The sequence below is a fragment of the Abrus precatorius genome, unplaced genomic scaffold (genome assembly GCF_003935025.1).
Source record: "Abrus precatorius isolate BTA unplaced genomic scaffold, Abrus_2018 Scaffold10, whole genome shotgun sequence".
Classification (NCBI taxonomy): domain Eukaryota; kingdom Viridiplantae; phylum Streptophyta; class Magnoliopsida; order Fabales; family Fabaceae; genus Abrus; species Abrus precatorius.
Window position 1 is genome coordinate 30,798,882 of NW_020874292.1, and position 20,714 is coordinate 30,819,595.

Sequence of the window (20,714 nt, forward strand, 5' to 3'; positions counted from 1 at the left end):
CATGTCCATGCAATGTACATCCAGGCACGTCACCTAACTCCTAAACTTGGTGTACAATATCGACTAAAATATATTTGTCATTTCGCTAATTTTGGGCATTTAATTTTTAGGGAAAACGATGGTTAAAAAGGGTATATACTCCAGAAGGGCTCCTTGAATCATGGACTTCAGTGACAATATCAGTTCTTGACGTGTGCGTGTGCATGCATGGCATTTGAATTTTACTGTTGTTCCGTTATTGTGTTTATATCGTTATATTAACTTAGGTATCGTGTTGTTATTCGTTGAACGAAATGTGATCAACATATTTACACAACACATGACAGCAATCAAATTAAACCAAAGAAAAATCATCAAATGGTTGCCAACGTAAGTTTTGTTATTTACTTTAAACAGTGCAATTCTATTATGAGCAGCTACAAGATCGTGTTTCACTTCGGCTTTGTACCAAAAAAGTAAAATTAATTATTAAAAATTTACATGCATGGAGTGATTTTTACAACGTCATTAACTGGTATCGCACACTAAATAGATCATACTTACATTTTTGAAAAAATAATAAAATCATGTATTATAAGAGTAATATACATTGCGGGCTCAGTACTCCTGTGGTAGGGACAATATCCACCTGCGGCAAACGAAACATTGGAGAGTGAGGTGGTGTCATGCAGTGAGTGAGGAATGCGAGTTGAAAATTCCTGTGGTGGAATGGATAAGACAACCCCGATGTACGGCCGTAAGTGGACCCATGCCAAAACATTAGTAAAATAATTCAAAATAAAACTATTCAAATGAAAATATCAAACTTTAGAAATTAATATTACAGAACTATATTAAAAAATTTATATCATCAAGTATAAATTCATATTAAAATAAATCATTCATTCAGTTTTTAGAACAAAATATTTTTATAAGTTTTATTTTCATCATACCTAAAAAAAAGTAATAATACATATATAATTAAATTAGTTATTTAAGTATTTATTAGATATTATTTTCAATCAATGTAAAATTTATTTTATTTTTATCATTATACTATTAATTTCTTATCATCTCTCTTTAATTATGTGAAAAGTATTTACTTTGCACATTTTTTACTTTATTTTAATATTTAAAATTTGTTAAAAAAATTATAAATTTTGTTAACCTCAACCCTTAAGGTAATGATAAACAATTAATAATAATAAAATTTTATTAAAAAAATATTTATTGTACTTTTATAATTTCAATACAATAATTATATATTTTTTTTATAAAAAAATTTCTATTTGTGAATACTTATCCTTTAAAGTTTGAGGTTAATAAAACACAAAAATTAAAAATAAAATTTACTTCTTTTTTTTTTCCTTTCATACTATTCCTTCTGTTGCTAAGTGACAACACTTTAACCTCTTATAAGTCAATATAAATTTATATATTTTATTTTATTTAAAGACTTGGGATTAATAATTTATACAAGTTTAAACTTACTAACAAATTTAAAGATAATTTTTTTAATTTATTAAAAAATATATTACAAAATAAAATTTTCTTTAGGCTTACAGGTTAAATCAAATTTTAAAAAAGATTGATTCAAGCTCTTTCTGGCTTTGTGAAGCCTACTCAACCCAACTTATTTTTACTCCTTTCATTTGAAATGTGGGAATTACGTAGCAAATGTTTTGCTTTTAAAATTTTAAGTTAAGCATTAAAATGGTAGAAGTTTAACAACGCTACGGTCTCTTGATTTACGTTTTACTGTATTATTTCTGTTAAATGCAGAGGTTGTATGATGTGAAGATGTGTCAATGAGAATGGGAGGAATGGAGAAGCAGAGTATTTAGCACTCTTCTGAAACATGGAGAATAAGGCACCAAGTTGTGGCTCACATATTTGCTTAGGCGTGGTTAAGATATTCAAGCATGCATCTTTAATCTCTACCACGGATAATCTTGGTATATATTTATGTTTGTAAATGAGAACAAGACTGCCACACCCAGTATCATTTTTATTTTCTCTCAGCAACAACATTGTTATGGTGTATACTATTTAACAAAGAATACAAGCGTTACCAACCTGGAATACAGTGAGCAAGCTTATTTTGAACAAATACACGTTATGCAATGCTTCCAAAAGCATTTGGGAACAATGCTATTGTCATAAATGCTTTTTCCTTGGTGGCAATTTAACTTCCTGTTTCATTCTAGTGGTGCAGACTGTTGAACTTCTTAAAGCTTGGCTCTCTGTAGTTCTAACTTGGCTATGGTCCCCAGGTGGACTTCATCTGGACCATCTGCGATTCTCAATGTCCTTGCAGTTGCCCACATGTGTGCCAGGACTGTGTCAGATGATACACCAGCTGCTCCATGCACTTGGATTGCCATGTCAATCACCTTTAGAGTCATGTTTGGCGCAGCTACCTGCTCTCATACCAAGCAGGGTTGAAATAAAATCAACAGAAATGAAATGATAAGAATATAAGATTTAGGGTCTGTTTAGAATAGCTTGTAGAGAGCTTATAAAAATAGCTTATGACTTCCATAAGTTGCTTTTTAACATATTTCAAAAATCTTCTTAATATAACTTATCAAAATAAGTTGATTTCAGCTTATCCTAATATATTTTGTGGTTAAATTTATGGCATAAGTAGTCATATAAAAAGAGCTTATTGAATAAGTACTTAAGTTATATATCCAAATGTACCGTAAGACTGGACAATATATGCTGTGTTACAAACAGCAATTACCTTTGCCATTGCTATTATCCCCCGAGCTTTTTTGTTCCCATGCCTATCAAGCTGATCAGCCGCTTCCAACACTAACAATCTGGTCTTCTCTAGCTCTATTCGGCACTGAACAAAGGAAGCTAAGTAAGCGGAGACCTCGAATGAAGTCAAACTAAAACAGATTTCTACTCTTCTCACTTAGATAATTGCTTCTTTTTTTTAACCCAATCTCATGAGAATCCTAATACCTTGGCCATATCTGAAAGAAATGAACCATGTTGAGCAATCAACTTCCCAAATGTTCTTCTATTAAGAGCTCTTTGAACCATCATATGCATGCCTCGTTCAGCAACACCTATCAGTCTCATACAATGGTGCAGCCTTCCAGGACCAAGCCTACCCTGCAAGAATGCAAGTCATCCGTGGGCCCACACACACACATATATATATTTGGTACTTCAGCAAGCATCTCAAACAATAAAGGGAGATATAGTGTTCGCTGTTAGAAAGCTCAAATAATTCATATACTTGTTAGGATAATTTTTAAAACTATTATTGATGTGTTCACTTTTTAAATGGTAATTTATACTGATAAGATGTCTCATATCTGAAATCATCGGGCTGCTAGCTAGATGTTGGCCAAAGACTATGGGTTCACATGAGGAATAGTCCTCTTCAGTCTATTGGAATGAGCGTCATGATTTTGCGCTTAAAAGGTGCCTGGTGAGGTAAACAGGAACATCTTCAAGCCTTTAACACTATCTCTATTTACTCAAGTGCCTGTTATGTTATGGTATCTACAATATTAGTCCCTAAGAAAAAATGCCAGTAACATTGATTTAAGGTGGTATTACTCTTTAGACCATGGGAGGAATTGACACATGAAAGTTGAAGCTCTGCAAGCATTCAAGCAGAGTTGAATTTAATTGTACAAAAAAGTGTTTAATTTTAGTGGATAACAGTGTTCAAACAAAGATCACATCCCGGTATTCAACCCAAACCCAAAGGAAATATTTTTCAACTTACTTGAGCAATCTCAAATCCACGTCCTTCACCCAGTATGATGTTTTTTGCTGGCACACAAACATTTTCAAATGTTACTTCTGCATGCCCATGAGGAGCATCGTCAAAGCCAAACACTGTCAGTGGTCTCTTTATGTGAACACCAGGAGTCTGGATATCCACCAAGATCATAGATTGCTGTTTATGCTTTGCTGCATTGAAGTCAGTTTTGCCCTGTCCATGTATGTTTTGGTTACTCTCTAATCTCTGTTGATTTGAATAGCACGTTGACTCTTGAAGCAATAACTTCTAACCAAATACTCACCATAACTATAAGAATTCTACATCTTGAATTCTACATTTTCCAAGGGGGTATATGTGTTCCTCCATGAACTTAATTAATTTGATCCTCAGCGCCAAAACCTTTTGACTAGGAACAAACTTCCCCTGATTTGAGAGGCCCTGCATATCATTCCCATTCGCCAACTCCTTTGAATAGTGTTGTGCATTTGCATCTGATTTGTTAGAGTAAAAATGACTGAGCTATTAGTGTAATATACTAATAATCTAGCAATATGATTAGCTTCAAGTAAAGTAACAAATTATATTTGAGATACATTACATGTGAGTGCGGAAGTACGGATTTGCGTTCAATAAATTCCCAAGCAGCATCGGGCTGCTAGCTAGATGTTGGCCTAGGACTATGGGTTCACATATTGTCTTCATTAATCTTATTCCTCCTGTTATTAAATGGTAAAAGGTCAGGTCAAAATTTGATGATTACATTATTCAAACATTTTACTCTAAATTAAGAATTTCTTTCACCAATTCAAACTTGTTAATATTACTCTATAAACAGTGCATATATTTAGAAAAAAAAATCAATTTTTTTTGTGGTACCATATTAATAATGGGGTTATTAGTTACTTTGGATAATATTGCTTTTAATACCTTAATCTGAAAGTAAAATTTAATGATTAATATTAAAATGCTTACCAAATTTTGCAAGATTAAGAATTCAAACATGATGATATTTATAAAGAACGTGGTTTAAAATCATATGCTTTAGTTTATACTTTATAAAGTGCGGAAGTGAGAAAAATTAAATTTTTGAAAAGAATGAGTATAAAATAAGAAACGATTGCATAAGTGAAAATTTTAAAAAATTATTGAAAGAGATTGATAATTAATATCACTGAAAATTTAATTTTTAATAAATTTGAATAATCCATGTAATCGACCACTCTTATCCTAATTATTGTTGTAAACACATTTTAAAAGAGAACTAAAAAAAAATAATCACGTGATTCATGCACAAAAGAAAATTAATTAATTAAGAGATAAAAAAGAAAACAAATATCATTGCCAAGAACAGAGTTATCCTTTGAAGTTGTTTTCACACTTACTATGTACAAGCATTGTATTGTATTTTACTGTTGTCCGAATCCAACCAACAAAAAATAAAGAAAATAGTATAAACAAATAGGAACATCATCCTAAGCTTAACACAAATTACATTCTGTGCCTCTGCGTGCCACGTATCCTCACGCGCCGCTCACTGCCTCCACTCACGTCCCCACTATCCCCTTACAAATCCATCTACAGTCGCCGCCACGCGCCAAACCCACGCTTCTAACAGGTTTTCGCTTCGTAAGGCGCCACGTCAGTACCGACTCACCGAGTCTCGTCGCCCCCACCTCGTTCCGCGTTGGACTCAGCCGCAGAGCTGCAAGCGCCGCCGCACGACGACGGGGAAACGCTTCCCTTCCGTTCCCTACTAAGTATTCTCTTGAACGACAACATACGACTCATCGGCGACCGAAACGAAGACTGTGTCGAGGGCGAGTCGCAACTCGACTCGTCCCCAAAATTCTCGTTCCTCAAAGGCACCTCAACGGTCACACCAACTAACGACGGTTTCCTCGTCCCGACCGAAGAAGTAGAACATGAACCCTCTCGACCGGTTCGGTTTCGGTTCTCATCTTCCATTGAACCCGAACCGGAACCCGAACCGGATTCCAGTTCACACACCATTATAACCACTTCGGCTCGGGTCTCTCCTTCGGGCGCGGGTTCAACCGGAGCACGACAAAGCGGACACGTGGCGTGAGAATGGAACCACATGTCTATACACTCAGTATGAAAGCTGTGGTTACATTTGGGCAAAACCCGACCCATTTCACCCGATTCGAACTCCGACAAACACACAGCACATTCCGTCGGATTCTCCGGCTGATTCTTGGGGTCGTAGGAGAAGACAGGAAGCGAGGCGATGACGGCGGCGTCGAGGCCACGGGAGATGGCGGCGGGGTTGTCGGCGTGGTCGTAGAACACGAGCTGCGTCCGACCGCTACGACGGTTGCGGCGGAGGTGACGGCGACGAGCGCGAATAAGGTACCATCGGGCGTATATGTGAAGACAGAGCATCAAAATGACGACGAAGAAGAGAAGGATTATGGCGGAGAGCATGATCTTGCCGCTGAGACTGTAACCCTTTGCATCGAAATCGTTGGGGATTGGATTCTCCTTGAATTTTCGTGTGGCTTCATCGTTTTCGACTTGAGCCATGTTGTGTGTGAGTGAGTGAGAGAGAGTGAATAAGAGGTAGAAAGATAAACTATAAATAATAATAATAATAACTAATGAATGAATAAAAAGGATTATGGTTTGGTTAGTTTATAAAAAGAAGAAGAAAGAGTGAGGAAGGTTCTGAAGGGTTTCTTGAAACTTTGACGGATGAGATGAGATGAGGTTTTTATATTATCATTTTTGCTTTATATCATCATCTGTTCTTGTCAATCTTCAACAGACGCCACTGTTGACGCGCTTTCCCTTTTTTTTCTTTTTTTTATGTTTCTAAATTTTGTACATTTTCAGGCACTGTTGACGTTAATGCGAAGATTGGGGAAATTGGGTTGCACTTTCCCCTCCCAGACCCACGCTTTACTGTTTTCCACGCGGCTATTTTTTTCTTTTTTTAATCTTAAACATTCCAATTCAATATACAACTTTGCCATGTTTAAATTATTTGTTTGTTCAATTATTAACTTTATTATGCTTTCTATTGGTAAACGGGGTAGAAAGATCACATTAATTTGTGCTTAGCATAACTAAATATGCTCTATCTGTATTTTAATAAATAAAATTAGCTTAAATGTAATTTTAATTTATATCTAATTCAATTTTTGTTTTAATTTATTATACCCTTATATAAATTCAAAACATACATAAAATAATTAAATGAAAATGTATTGTATTTTATGAATTTTATTTGCTTTTGTATTCTAATTTTTATACTTCTTTATTAATTTTATACAAATTGATACGTTGCATTTTGGTTATATTTTTATTAATTATTAAATAAAATTTTGAAAAAAATGTAATATAAATAATTATAAAATTAAAATAATTAAATAAATTTAAATAAAATAGAAATAAAAATAAAATCTAGATATTTAAAGTATAATTAAGAAAATAATAATGACAAAAGCTAAAAATGTTATTTTGGCTCTGACTAGCCTTTAATCTAAATTGTTATGTAATACTAAACTTTCAATACAATCACGTCATGTAATAACATTTGATTACAAAAAATTATAAATTATGACATTTGCTAATATTTAAAATAATTTATTGTGTTTTCGAAATTAAAAATTGTAAGTTTTTACATTGCGTAGATGTATTAGTAATATTTAATCTTCGCTATTAAGTATAAACCATAAATAATAGAAGCAAACGTGAAACTTGAAGGGGACAGTGGTCAACTTGTATAGCAAAGACAATGGTCAACTTGCTTACTTAACCAAAACGGATCCTGTCCAGTGTAAAGTGTAAACGTTAATCTTCGTTTCTTTGATTATACGTCGTTTACTTTATTGCAAAGGAAAAAAGAATAATCGAAAAACAAACAGGAAAATTATCCCCTCTTTAGTTGCTCGATTTATAAAATATTATTTACTTTAATTTTTTAGAGATAAAATAAAAATTAAATTAAAAATAAATGATATTTTTCAAATCAGGAAGTAAAGTAAACAAATTAAAGTTATTGATAATAACAATATTGAAGATTAAAGTAAAGTTTACTCTATAATTAAAAAAAAATTATTTATTCTGAATGAAAAAATAATTATTCATATTCTTTTTCTATTTTGTTGCTTTTCGCTTTCCTTACATTAGATACCTGTCAGTTTTTTTGTTATCTTCCTTCTCTTCAAATTAAGATGATAAGAATTATGTGTTTGTTTATATTTTTTTATAAAATAAATTTTTAAAATTTGATATTTTTTATTTTTGACTTAACTTAGATTTCAATAAAAATAAATAAATAAATAATATATATATATATATATATATATATATATATATATATATATATCATTTTGTTATTGGTTGAGAGAGATAACGATATTCCAATCATACAAAAATAATTTTCGCCAACCATATTATTGCAAGCGTTTCTGAGTTCCCTTTTAAGTTCAATGCATAATAGCATCACAAGATTCGGAAACCAATCAAGTTGAAGATATTTTTTTAGGCATTTGTATATTCTCTCTGTTATTTTTATCGGTCGACTTTTGAAGGAAAAAAATTATCTGTTCATTTAAAAGTTTAAGATCGTAACAATTATGATATTTTTACTTTGTTTTTATCTATAATTCTTAAATACAATTCACACTATTATCTTAAATAAGAGAGATAATAGTAAAAATTATATTAGAAAGTTAAAAATAATTTTAACATATATATACAATGGTATTAAACTATTAATTATATTTCTTAATTTATATATTATCCTCTTACAGTGAACAAATAAATAAATACATAGGTAGTAATAAATTGATCAAAATTTATATGTAAGAACAACTGTTGAAGAAATTGTTCTCTACAAAATATATGTTTATCTCTTTACCCCTCTCTTAGTTGCTTGGCATTGATGTCATCCATGGTGTCAAAATGACAAAAAATGGCGAACTCTGAGAGGCTAATAAAGTCATAGCTGTCGTCCATAATCTCAACACAAGTGGAGAGGAACTAAACAACAATTGTTATTGTGGCTTTTCAGGCGAAGGCAAAAAGCTCAAAAGGGTGCATTGTCTTCTATAATAATGGATGCAATTTTAGGAATAATAGTTTGACTGCTTCTGAACCATTCACTTTCTATGTTATTATCTTTAAGAGTTGGATTTCACGTGTCCATCAACGGTCCAAAATTTTTAGAATCAGAAATTAAAAGATGTTAATTAATTTCTACAATATCCATGTTAAGCTTTTGTTTGTTTAGAGTAACGTGAATGTCAAACTTTGACACTACTAAGGTATATATAACTTAAATAATTTTTTACTACCAGGCTCATCCAACAACTAAATGGACCGGAAACCCACCGTGGCCCAATTAATCATGGGTCCAAAACAGGTTTGGCAGTTATAAATGGAATCATCACCATCCTATCTAACAATAATCATTAAGCTTTTTGAGGTCGATTGAAAACATAATCGTCGTGCTTCTGTCTAGGATAAGAAAAATTTTTTAAGTTAAAAATTACCTTGAAAGAAACTACATTTCAACAAGTTTTGAGGGTCAAGAAGGAGTCAAAGATAAGCCTGAACATAAGAGAATATTGGAAGATCTTTGGTTTCAATTAAAAGGAACATATTTCAAGCTATTTTAGGATATTTTTGTCACATTGTTGATTTTTCTCTAAACTGCTTGAAAGACAGGAAAATATTCTAAGTCCACAAAAACTGATGGCTTTTCGAGGAATATTTGAGGAGTTTCTAAGTACCTGACACCCAAAACTGCTTGAAAAGCAGGAAGTGGTAAGAAAATATTCTAAGTCCACAAACTTGGCTAAGCTCCAGATTTCCTCCAGAATTGCTCGAAAAATAAGAAGTGGTCAGAAAATATTTTAAGTCCACAAATCTGGTTGAGCTCTAAAGTCCCTCCAGAATTACTCGAAAAACAGAAATGAGTAAAGAAAATGTTCTAAGTCCACAAGACCAAGACAAGCTCTCAAAACTCCAAGATGGCTCGAAAAGAGAAGTCAAGAAGAAACTATTCTAAGGCCATAACATTAAAAGAGTCTCCTAGGTTTCTCTCAGAAATACTCGAAAGATAAGAGTATTGAAAAATCCAAAAGCGGTTACCAGTAGTTATCAACATTCACCACTACGCAAAGGAGATCATGGGCGATAGCGGTTACAGTCCCAACAAACAGCACGATTACAAGCAATCGTGGATAGTGAGCATCAACAGTTGAAGGCAGTTACTAAGAAGTGCTTGCAAAAGGAGGAAAATAGTGGTGATCTTCATGTCTATAAATACTACAAAACACTATTTCACAGGGGACGACTTTTTGCACCCAGACACCGCACCTAAACACTCTGAGACGCTGAAACCCTGCACCACGCCAGACACCAGCTACAAGGAGACCCACGGTGGTCGCGGTTCGCCGTTGTGAGGAGTCGTACGTTTACATTTCAGCATATTTACATTCTTATACCTTTACATTCTGTATTTCAATTCAAGTTTCTTCGTTTGTTTGCTTTTGTTCTTGTTTCTGCAATTCATTTCTTATTTCATACTTTTCTGTAATGAACTTCTATGTTTGAGTCAATTATACACGTTTAATATTCACTATTTTTGCTAAATTGCTGAATTTACGCGTCCATTTCACCGTTATGTTAACAACAAACTTAAAAGAATCCACAGAGGACCTAAATCCAGTCCCTAGATTGATCTTTGAATTATTTGTTTATAATTATCATTTTTCACCGTAAACAGCTTCTCAAACGTGCTTCAGCATTAAGCAATAGTCAACAAAAAGTGTTTGAACCATTAAAAGAAAAAACACATAAGAGTAAACATGCCAGCATCGCTTATAAAACAAACAGATCAATACTAGTAAAACTGTAAACGAGAGCATAAGAATAGAAACAAAATCAGAACAGCAAGGGCTAGTGTTAGAGGCATGAAAAATTATTCAAAGTTATGATAAACTGATTTGAAATATGTCCATTAATAATATTTTTAAACAAATTTGTTCTTCAATAAGCAGTGTTTAGAGAATTATTTGAAAGAAAATTTTGAGAGAATTAAAAGAAGAAGAAAAGAGTTTTTTAAATTTTAATTGAAGAGAATTATATATTAAAATTGATGTCGACCGTTAATAAAACCTATAAGCAATTATAATGCCAATTCAAACCTTACGAGGTCATACGAAATACACTCTTAACTTCTGAAAAGCATGAAACCGACAAAGATGTCTGAACAAATATCTACGGGAATGCGTTGATCATATACACTTGTGCTCTCAAATATAGAGTAAGGTCAAGGTGTACGATCTAATAAATTTTATACTGTTTAATAATTTTTTTCAAATATATTTATTTAATCTAAATTTTATTTTTAATATTAATAAAAATGTTAAATCATCTTCAGATAATTTTAAAGGAATATAAAAAAATGTATTTTGATTTTTTTATAAAGTTAAGATTATTAAACACAAAAAAGAAAAAAACACGAAATATGTCCAATTTGTTATTTTAGTAGCTGTAATTATAAATATGAGTATGTTGCCTTTTTAATATTTTGGTATTGGGGTAATATAACATCGAAAAAGTAATTTTCATTTTCATATAAAAAAGAAGGCATAGAAAATAGAGACAGCGTTGGTTACAGGAAGTGGAGGAAGCAATGAGTAGTTTTGGCTGTAAGGAAGCTAATACTAATAAATAGCGGAATTAAATAGGAGGCACCAAAAGATGTGAAATGCATTTACTACGCTTTACCCACTCTCATTCTCATTCAACCATCACCTTCGCCGCTCTCTCTCTCTTCTCTTCTCTTCTTTCTTCCCCTTTCTTTTCCTCACCCAATCACCACACTCACAATGTCCAACAGGTCCCCAATTTTCCCCATTCCAGACCCCCAACACTTCAGCGACTATGGCTTTGATCCTCAAATCAACTATTTTCAGGTCTCTCTTTCTCTATTTTCACACACAACAATTAATCAATTGTTCAGCTCTCTCATTATTCTCCAAAACAGGTGTTGGAAGAAGCCATGAAGCACAAGCGCGAGACGTCAAGATCCATAGACTCCATACACTTCAAGCTTCAGAAGCCCATTTCCAAGGAGGACTCAAGGGCCAAGCTTCACAAGCCTAAGAAGAAACGCTGGTGGAGAAGCGCCCTCTTTTTCTTTAAATGGAGATGGGCCCACCCCCGTGAAAACGACGACGTTCACCAAGCCCGGGCTCGTGCCTTCCGGGCCTCCATTTCAGGCCCCGTTTACTGGACCGAGAGCAGAAGTGGGTCCACCACGCCCTACCGCACCACTAGCCGGCCATCCTCCGGGCCACTCGCCGGAACCTTGGCGCCGGCGGCGAAGGGGGAGGTGGACACGCCTTACTTGAGTCTCCGAGACCTCAACATGGAACAGCAACAACTGCAGCAGAGGATGTCTACTTCAAGCATGCCCATTTATTTGGTCACTTGAACTTTAAGTTGAACCATTCAAGTCACGTGATAATGTTGTTTCCACTTTCAAATTCATGGATCCTATTTTCTTATTTTTCAGCTAACCAAAGGCGTTTGTTTGATCCACTGGAGGAAAAGCTGGATCCTCCTTTTAGTGTTTGTTGCCCACTTTTATTTATTAAAAAAATGTGCAACTGAACTTACCTTGCTTTTGACCAAAGTTGATTGTTCCATCCCACATGAGTTGTTGTGAATTCCTCACTCTCATTTTTAAATAATATTCATTGTAATCTGGTCCTGAAAATGAGGATCACGGCAAGTGTTAGTTGCTTCTTGTAATATTTGCACGTTACTAATGTAGCGCCAAGATTTGGTTCCGTTAATTTCGACCCCACTTAAAATCAAAGTGAAGTGAAGCAATTTGCTTGGGAATTGGGGGGTGTGAGCCCCGAAACGGCAACGTTTCGTGAGATGTAAAAGGTGGGAATATTAGAGGGAAAAGTAGGTTATTTTATAAAAGCATTTTCTTTCATTGTCAATGTGGTAAGGGAAAAGAATAGCATGTAGATAGAGGAAGAGGGGAAAGCACGAAGGGTCGATCTCGGAGGAAAATTCCAAATCAATAAACGACCACTGCATGTGCACTTGCAATTTGGCATGACATGCCAAGGTTTTCTGTAACTCTTCCTAAACTCACTATAAGAAGTTAAAAAGAAATGTTGAATAAAAAGTATTTATTATATTCATTGGGTTCTTGAGATGTTGGTTAGTAGAGTTTTTGAAAAATAAGCGGTTTCTATGATTACACGTTTGCTAAAAGTTCCATAAAGATGGTTGAATTTGTGTGAAAACTGAAAAGGTTGAATTGGCTTGTAAAGCTTAAGATTTGATTCTTTCTGTAAACAATTAAGGCTGAAAAGAGAAAAGGTTAACATAATATAGCCAAGAATCTGTATTAGTTTATTCCACTCCTTAAAATATAGTTTTTTTACTTTATCTCTTGTCCCTATTATATCGGCTGGGACAATGTTGTGGCTGACTGAGGTCTCTGCTCTGCATTTTTCATTTTTATTTTAACATCCAATCCAAAGTGCAATCTACACATGCACACAATTTGGCTCTGGCCTCATCCCCCACGGATAAAAAGAATAAACATCTCTATTCTACTTGCTATTACATTCATTCTCTTAGATACTTGTTTTTTTTTTTCTTTTTACCTTATATATTTCTCTCTCAATTTATCTAGAAAGATACAGAAATAGTTCATATACACTCATTAGGTATGTATATTTAAAGATAAATTTTTTTAATTAGTATATTAATGAAGCTACTAATTAAAAAATTAAAATAAAAACATTTTATTGAAGAAATATACTCACTCTTATAATTTTTAATATATCTTCATATAATTTTTAATAAAGATTTATTTTTTTATTTATTGATTCTTTAAAGAATACTGGTCAACAAAATAAATAATAATAATAATAATAATAATAAATGAGATAAGTGTTAATTTGATTTATTTTTGAAGAATATGTTATATAATCTTTTAGTATTAAGTTAAAATTTATTAACCTAGTTTTTTAATACTTTTATATAAACTCATTATTTAACACTATCTATATATATATACTTTTAATTCTTTAAAGTTAGCATTTTACTTTTAACAAAAATAAGAAGAGCATCGTAACTTTGATCTTCCGAAATTCATATGCAATTAGTAATATACAAATTCAATCAAAACATAACGCGGGGCACAAAAAATGTCTCCAATTTGAAATATACGGTAAGAGCTGGAAGTTTAAAGTTATTAGTGAAGCATTCAAAGTAAACTTATGGATCACCCGACCCGACTTGAATGAGCTAGATCAAAAATTAAATTTTTTGAAATATTATTAATAAAAAGATATCTTATTATTCATAAAAATCTCTCTTTCAAGGTAAAAGAGTAGGCTTAACAATCTTAACAATTCTGCACCATGCTCAATCAAAGGCAAAAATTGAAAGATTGCATACCAAAACAAAGCAAGGAAGGACTTGAACAACAACTAGTGAAATAAGTAGCATTCTCAGATATGTTTGCACTTGACTGCATGCAATTGTAATGAAAGAAAAAGATATATTACATGAGTCAAATTAAGCTTTATTTGGAAAATACTGTAAGAGGAAATTGATCCTCTAAGTTAAATTTTGGCATTATTATGTCATGTGAAAGTTGTCTATTATTTGGAAATGGATCATTTTGTCACGTGAGAAAATGTATCTGTGCCAATACAACTGAATTGATCTTTTAACATGTAGTTTCCTTTGAGCAACAAGAAACAAAAACATTGTCATGTTGCTGCTATGTGCAATTGGTAATTCCTCTGCTACAGTTTGTCTATGGGAGCTTGGAACAGTTGATAGTTCTATGGAACTTTTCTTGCAGTTTCTTCTTGCATGTGCGAAAAGAATTGCACATTTGCAGGTGAAGTATAGAAGCAACGCTCCAACAGAGAACATAATAACAAATTGGATGGCAATGATTGATCCTAAAGCTGCTAACACAACTAAAGATACTACATGCTTTTTGGGAATAAAAGATGCACAAAATGGAAACGTAGCTAAAAGTATCGAAATTGCCATTCTTCGAATGTCGTTACTTGTCAATGGCAAACTCTGCAGTCCAAGTACACGTCACCACCCACATTTCCAGAGTTTTTATTATGTTACATGATTGTTGTTGTTTTGCTGACACATTCACATCTATTCATTCATACCAAAAGCAAGAAACTGCACAACTTGCTCATGCTAGTTTAGTTTTTTCTGTTAATACTCATATCTTGTAAGAAACCACTTCTGTTATTGTTGTTTGTTGCTCACTCGATTTCTTTTTATCCCCATTAAATTTCAATCATAATTCACAATCAATCACAAAAACGTGTTCAATTCCATTACTGATATTGAGGGTAATTATGAGAAGGGAATTGGGTGGTTTGTGATTGTGTTGTTTTTGAGTTTATGGTGTGCATGCATGAAGAGTTGGGGTAATTGGGTGTGTTTAAACAGGTAAAAGGATCATGCTTGGGAACGGGGTTGTTGGGATTCTGGCAGAATCTGTGAATAAATGGGAAAGAAGGGCACCTTTAACTCCATCACACTGTGCCCGAGTACTCCATGGTGAGACAGGTGTTTCTAGAATCATTGTTCAGCCTTCCACTAAGCGAATTCATCGTGATTCTCTCTATCAAGAAGTTGGCGCTGAAATATAACAAGTTTTGTCACAATGTGGCCTAATCCTTGGCATTAAGCAACCAAAGGTTTTTCCTGCTAGAGTGTGTAGTTGCACGTGTTTTTAGCTGATCTGAGCTTTCTGTGTGTTTGTCAGAACGGGTGTGTGATATATGGTATAGATCATGAATTCGTGACAGCTCTTTGCATTTTTGTCTCTATGGTATAAAATAATATTAGCATCGACCCCAAGTACTTGCCTTATGTGTCAAAAGAACATATACCAATTATTCATGGCAGCCACTCAAAGTTTCATTCAACATGGAGGGCTTTTAATTTATGTAGCTCTTGTAAAATAATTATAAAAGTATAATCTCAAAGTCATTTTTTAAAGATGATTTTTTATAGAAGGGTTGTTTTTCTTTCCTAAGATCACTGGGTGTGGTCACAACGAAAGGTGAAAAAGAGCTAGTACTCATTTGGCCATAGGCTTTTATGCTATTCATGGGGCACCACAACCAGAAGCTACACTGAATAGTAGTATTAATTAATACCTTGGTAAAAGGAATGTGTATTTCTGTTCTGTTGAGAGAGATGATACATGTATTTATACATATCATACTCAAAAACAACTTCTATGCCTGCCAAAAACTGCAACTAGATCCTTGATCTCTTGCAGATACGGCTGGATATGCTTCATATGTGGACATGATTGAGCCGAATATTTCTCATTACCCCCCCTCAAGTTGGAGTGTGCAAATCGTGAACACCCAACTTGACCAGCAAAGCATTAAACTGTTTTGAACCCAGGGCTTTAGTAAATATGTCCGCCAACTGTGTATGAGTGGGGACATAAGAGGGAAGGATCAGATTCTGGCTGACAGCATCACGAACGAGGTGGCAATCGACCTCAATGTGCTTGGTTCGCTCGTGGAACACAGGGTTCTTGGCAATATGGAGAGCGGATTGACTGTCACAAGAAAGAGGTATGGGTTGATTATGATGAATGTCGAGGTCTGAAAGAAGAGCCTTCAACCATTGTAGTTGACATGTAGTGTTGGCCATGGAGCGATATTCGGCTTCGGCAGATGAGCGAGACACTGTGTGTTGCTTCTTTGTTTTCCAGGAAATTGGGGAGTTGCCGAGAAGAATAAACCAGCCAGTGATGAATCTTCGAGTAAGGGGGCAACTTGCCCAATCAGAGTCACACCAACCGTATAATCTAAGGTCATTGTCCCGTCGTAGCAAGATTCCTTGGCCAGGCTGCCCTTTGAGATAGCGAACTACTCGAAGAGCAGCTTGCCAATGTTCCTCTTTTGGTTGATGCAAAAATTGTGACAGAGTATGCACACTACATGACAATTCTGGGCGAGTGAAGCATAGGTAGATAAGACGGCCAACAAGACGACGATATTTTCCAGGATCAGAGAGAAGCGGACCTTCGGCCAGTGCCAGCCGATGGTTTTCTTCCAAAGGTGTGGGAGACGGTTTCGAGCCAAGTAACCCAGTCTCCAGAATAATGTCTAGTGCATACTTTCTTTGATTGAGAAAAAGACCAGTAGAAGAACGAGCAATTTCCACCCCCAAAAAGTACTTAAGCTTACCCAAATCCTTCATATGAAAACAAGTATGGAGATAGTCTTTGAACTGTTGTGTAGTCGAGGGAGTGTTTCCAGCAATGATGAGGTCATCAACGTATACAAGGACGACAAGTTGAATCTGATTATGACGAAAGACAAACAATGAGTGATCCGAGGAAGATTGTTGGAAGCCATAACGGAGAAGAGCAGAGGATAGCTTGGCAAACCAGCATCTTGGTGCTTGTCGTAGTCCATATAGAGATTTCTTAAGTTTACATACCATTCCTTGAGTTTGTACATGAAACCCAGGCGGTAGTTTCATAAAAACATCTTCTGAAAGATCACCATGTAAGAAGGCGTTATGAACATCCATTTGGTGAAGTTCCCAATCCTTTGCAGCGGCCACAGCTAGAATGGTGCGAACCGTCACCATTTTTGCCACTGGTGCGAATGTCTCAGTGAAATCCATCCCCTCAACTTGATGATTTCCCAGGATGACTAGGCGAGTTTTGAAGCGTTCAATGCTTCCATCAGAATTATATTTTATTCGGTAAACCCATTTGCACCCAAGAGCTTTTTTTCCAGGGGGTAAAGTAGTGATTTCCCAGGTGCCGTTATCTTAAAGGGCTTGGATTTCGTCGGCCATAGCTGTTTGCCAGCGAGCATCCTGAGCAGCTTCATTATAGTGCCTTGGTTCCTGTTCTGTTCCTATCGTAGCCAGAAAATTGCGATGTTTTGCAGAAAATTTATTATAACTAACATAATTAGTTAAGGCATAGGACGTACTTGAGGAAGACGATGGAGGGAGAGAGCGGAATGATGGGCTTGTGAAGCTGATAGTATTAGTAACATAGTCTTGAAGGCGTATGGAAGACTTCTTTATGCGATGTCCTCTGCCAAGTGGGACCGCAGATGGTTCTTCAGCCACTGGAGACGGGGAACTGCTATCTTCTTGCTGGGGAAGAGAGCTAATAGGGGTTGTCTCTTCGGTGGTCGTGATGTCATCTTGTGGTGTGGGTGTATGGAGGGAAGTTGACTGACCTCCCTGATCATCAGGGGTGAGATGATCCCTTGAGTTTTCATCAAAGAAAGATTCATCAGTACTTGGGGTAATGACCGCAGCTGGCTTAGTCGGGGATGCAAAAGGGAATTCATTTTCCACAAATTGTACATCACGAGAGTCAAAGAAGACATCTTTGTCCAAATCATATAGTTTCCATCCCTTTTTACCAAACGGGTACCCCACAAATACACATTTTCTGCTTCTACTTTCAAACTTGTCCCCCTTAGTGAATTGATTTTGTGCAAAGCAAAGTGATCCAAACACCCTTAGATGCTCATAGCTAGGTGATTTTCCATGAATCATTTCATAAGGAGTTTTACCTTGAAGAACAGAAGAAGGTGTAAGATTGATCAAATGCCCCGCAGTGAGAACACATTCTCCCCAAAACCGAATGGACAAATTTCCTTGAAATCGTAATGCTCGAGCCACATTAAGGATGTGTCTATGTTTTCTTTCTACCCTTCCATTTTGTTGAGGCGTGCCGACGCATGAGGTTTGGTGAATGATCCCATGTTGAGAAAAATATGAGTGTAAACACATAAATTCGGTGCCATTGTCACTTCTGACTTTCTTAACATGTTTGTTGTATTGTCTTTTAATGAGGGCAAAAAAATTTATAAGAGTGTTTGATACTTCCTTCTTTTCACGCAACAAATATATTCACATCGCTCGAGAATAATCATCCACGATTGTTAGAAAATACGAGGCTCCACAAGATGAGGAGGTTCTATAAGGCCCCCATAAATCACAATGGATCAAGTCAAAAATGGTTATGGCATGATAATTGCTCAAAGGAAACTTTTCTTTTGTTTGTTTTGATCTTTGACACACCTCACACATCTTATTCATATGTTCAACTGGAAAATCATGGTTTACACCAGCAATCATTTGAATTACTTTATTTGAAGGATGCCCCATTCTCTTGTGCCAAAGGTCGAATTGATTATCCATGCTTATCTAATATGCTTTTGTTGTGTGAATCCCTTGAAATAAATACAGCCCATTTTTCCGCTCACCCGCTCCAATCATCATCCTCGATGTGAGGTCCTGCATTGCACAAAGCTTATTAGTGAACAATACTGAACAATTCATGTCATTAGTTAATTGAGATATTGAGATTAAATTGCATCGTAATTGTGGCACATATAACACATTCTGTAATTTAAGCCCCCCTCAAGGGTCACTGTTCCTGCTTTTTCAGCAAGAACTTCCTCTCCATTAGGCAGTCTTACTGCACATGCTGCAACTTTGCGTTGCTGTCTCAAATACTTTGAGCTTCTTGTCATGTGATTAGAGGCTCCACTGTCCACAATCCATATATCACAAGCTTCTTTACCTGTCATCTTTTCTATCTTATTTCCTTTGCCAGTGTTGAGCATTTCAATCAATGTCTGCCACTGCTCATTGCTGAGCCCAGTTAAAGCATTGTGCGATTCATTTGAATCATTCATGACCTGCGCTGTATTTGCACGCGTAGTCCCAATTTTCCCACGTCCACCTGGTTTCTGAGGAGCTCGGTTGCTTGTTCCCTCATTGCGGGGTCGATCGCCCCACCATTCAGGATACCCATTTAGTTGAAAGCATCCCTTGATATCATGCCCAGATCTGCCACAATGTGAGCATGTGATTTGTTTTGCTTCAATTTTTGCTTTGCTTTTGTACGTTGTTTGCACCAAGAGCCCCATCACTCCTCCGCTCTCTTCCTTCGCCCTAGTAATCAGCTTCATCCTTTCTTCTTGCACCAAGGTGGCATACACCTTGTTAATAGAAGGAAGTGGTTCTGTAGCTAGAATGTTTGATCGCACAGTTCCATATCTGAAATCATCCAAACTCATCAGGAACTGATGGACTTTTTCTTTCTCCTTTTTCTTTTCCAGTTGCAGGCTAATGCCACACCTACAACCTCCGCAGATGCATGTCGGGATTTGCTCATAGTTGGCCAGTTCATCCCATATAGTCTTCAATTTTCCATAGTACGTGACCATGGTTGTCCCTTCTTGTTTGCATTCCGCCAATTCAGCCTTTAACTGCTGAATTCGTGGTCCATTGACCATGGAAAATCGCTCTTTTATGTCCTTTCACAAGTCTTTTGCATTCTCTGCATACGAGATGGTAGAACGAAGGCTTGGCTCCACTGTGTTTAATATCCAGGAGACCAACATGGACTGCACAGTCCACCAATCTTCAATTTCAGGTGTATCTTTTTGTGGTTTTTCATGGGTTCCATCAAGGAACCCCCACTTTCTTCGGGCTCGCAGTGACACCTTCACGGCACGCGCCCACTCCTCATAGTTTTCTCCACGCAACTGTACCTGCGTAATTACACTCCCTGGATTGTCTTTAGCACCCAAGTCATAGGGTGATGGGCCTTTCTTGGGTTCAGCCTTGTGATTCCTCATATTGTCCTCTGTCTGAGGTATTGCTTCTTCTTCTGCCATTTTAGCAGCTGTAATCTGTCTGTTTGTGATGTCTGTCAGAGCTTGGTTATTCCAAGCTCTGATACCATGGTAAAAGGAATGTGTATTTATGTTCTGTTGAGAGAGATGATACATGTATTTATACATATCATACGCAAAAACAACTTCTATGCCTGCCAAAAACAGCAACTAGATCCTTGATCTCTTGCAGATACGGCTGGATATGCTTCATATGTGGACATGATTGAGCCGAATATTTC

The 20,714-nt window shown here is 35.6% G+C and overlaps 3 protein-coding genes across 3 annotated transcripts; 1 reads left to right on the plus strand and 2 right to left on the minus strand.

Annotated features, from left to right (window-relative positions):
- Window positions 1-1,986: 1,986 nt before the first annotated feature.
- LOC113852259 (probable acyl-CoA dehydrogenase IBR3) lies at window positions 1,987-4,174 on the minus strand. Its single transcript, XM_027482497.1, has 5 exons — window positions 4,130-4,174; window positions 3,731-4,015; window positions 2,953-3,105; window positions 2,726-2,830; window positions 1,987-2,399 (listed from the first exon to the last, which is right to left on the minus strand). Exons 1-5 carry the CDS (start codon window positions 4,172-4,174, stop codon window positions 2,208-2,210), a joined length of 780 nt encoding a protein of 259 aa, XP_027338298.1. The 3' UTR covers window positions 1,987-2,207.
- An 850-nt stretch (window positions 4,175-5,024) lies between these two features.
- Window positions 5,025-6,448, minus strand: LOC113852591 (RING-H2 finger protein ATL2). Its single transcript, XM_027482905.1, has one exon. The coding sequence runs from the start codon at window positions 6,272-6,274 to the stop codon at window positions 5,381-5,383; it is 894 nt and encodes a 297-aa protein (XP_027338706.1). The 5' UTR covers window positions 6,275-6,448; the 3' UTR covers window positions 5,025-5,380.
- A 5,107-nt stretch (window positions 6,449-11,555) lies between these two features.
- LOC113853140 lies at window positions 11,556-12,203 on the plus strand. Its single transcript, XM_027483612.1, has 2 exons — window positions 11,556-11,682; window positions 11,754-12,203. The coding sequence occupies exons 1-2, from the start codon at window positions 11,596-11,598 to the stop codon at window positions 12,201-12,203; spliced, it is 537 nt and encodes a 178-aa protein (XP_027339413.1). The 5' UTR covers window positions 11,556-11,595.
- Window positions 12,204-20,714: the final 8,511 nt, after the last annotated feature.

Bases quoted from the DNA above. Each gene is read 5' to 3' on its own strand.
- LOC113852259 (XM_027482497.1), bottom strand. From the start codon at position 4,174: ATGCAGGGCCTCTCAAATCAGGGGAAGTTTGTTCCTAGTCAAAAG. The intron at 2,831-2,952 runs GTATTAGGATTC...TCCTTTGTTCAG, and splicing joins TTCTTTCAGATATGGCCAAG to TGCCGAATAGAGCTAGAGAA. The intron at 2,400-2,725 runs GTAATTGCTGTT...GTATGAGAGCAG, and splicing joins GGATAATAGCAATGGCAAAG to GTAGCTGCGCCAAACATGAC.
- LOC113853140 (XM_027483612.1), top strand. From the start codon at position 11,596: ATGTCCAACAGGTCCCCAATTTTCCCCATTCCAGACCCCCAACACTTC. The intron at 11,683-11,753 runs GTCTCTCTTTCT...TCTCCAAAACAG, and splicing joins CTCAAATCAACTATTTTCAG to GTGTTGGAAGAAGCCATGAA.
- LOC113852591 (XM_027482905.1), bottom strand. From the start codon at position 6,274: ATGGCTCAAGTCGAAAACGATGAAGCCACACGAAAATTCAAGGAGAAT.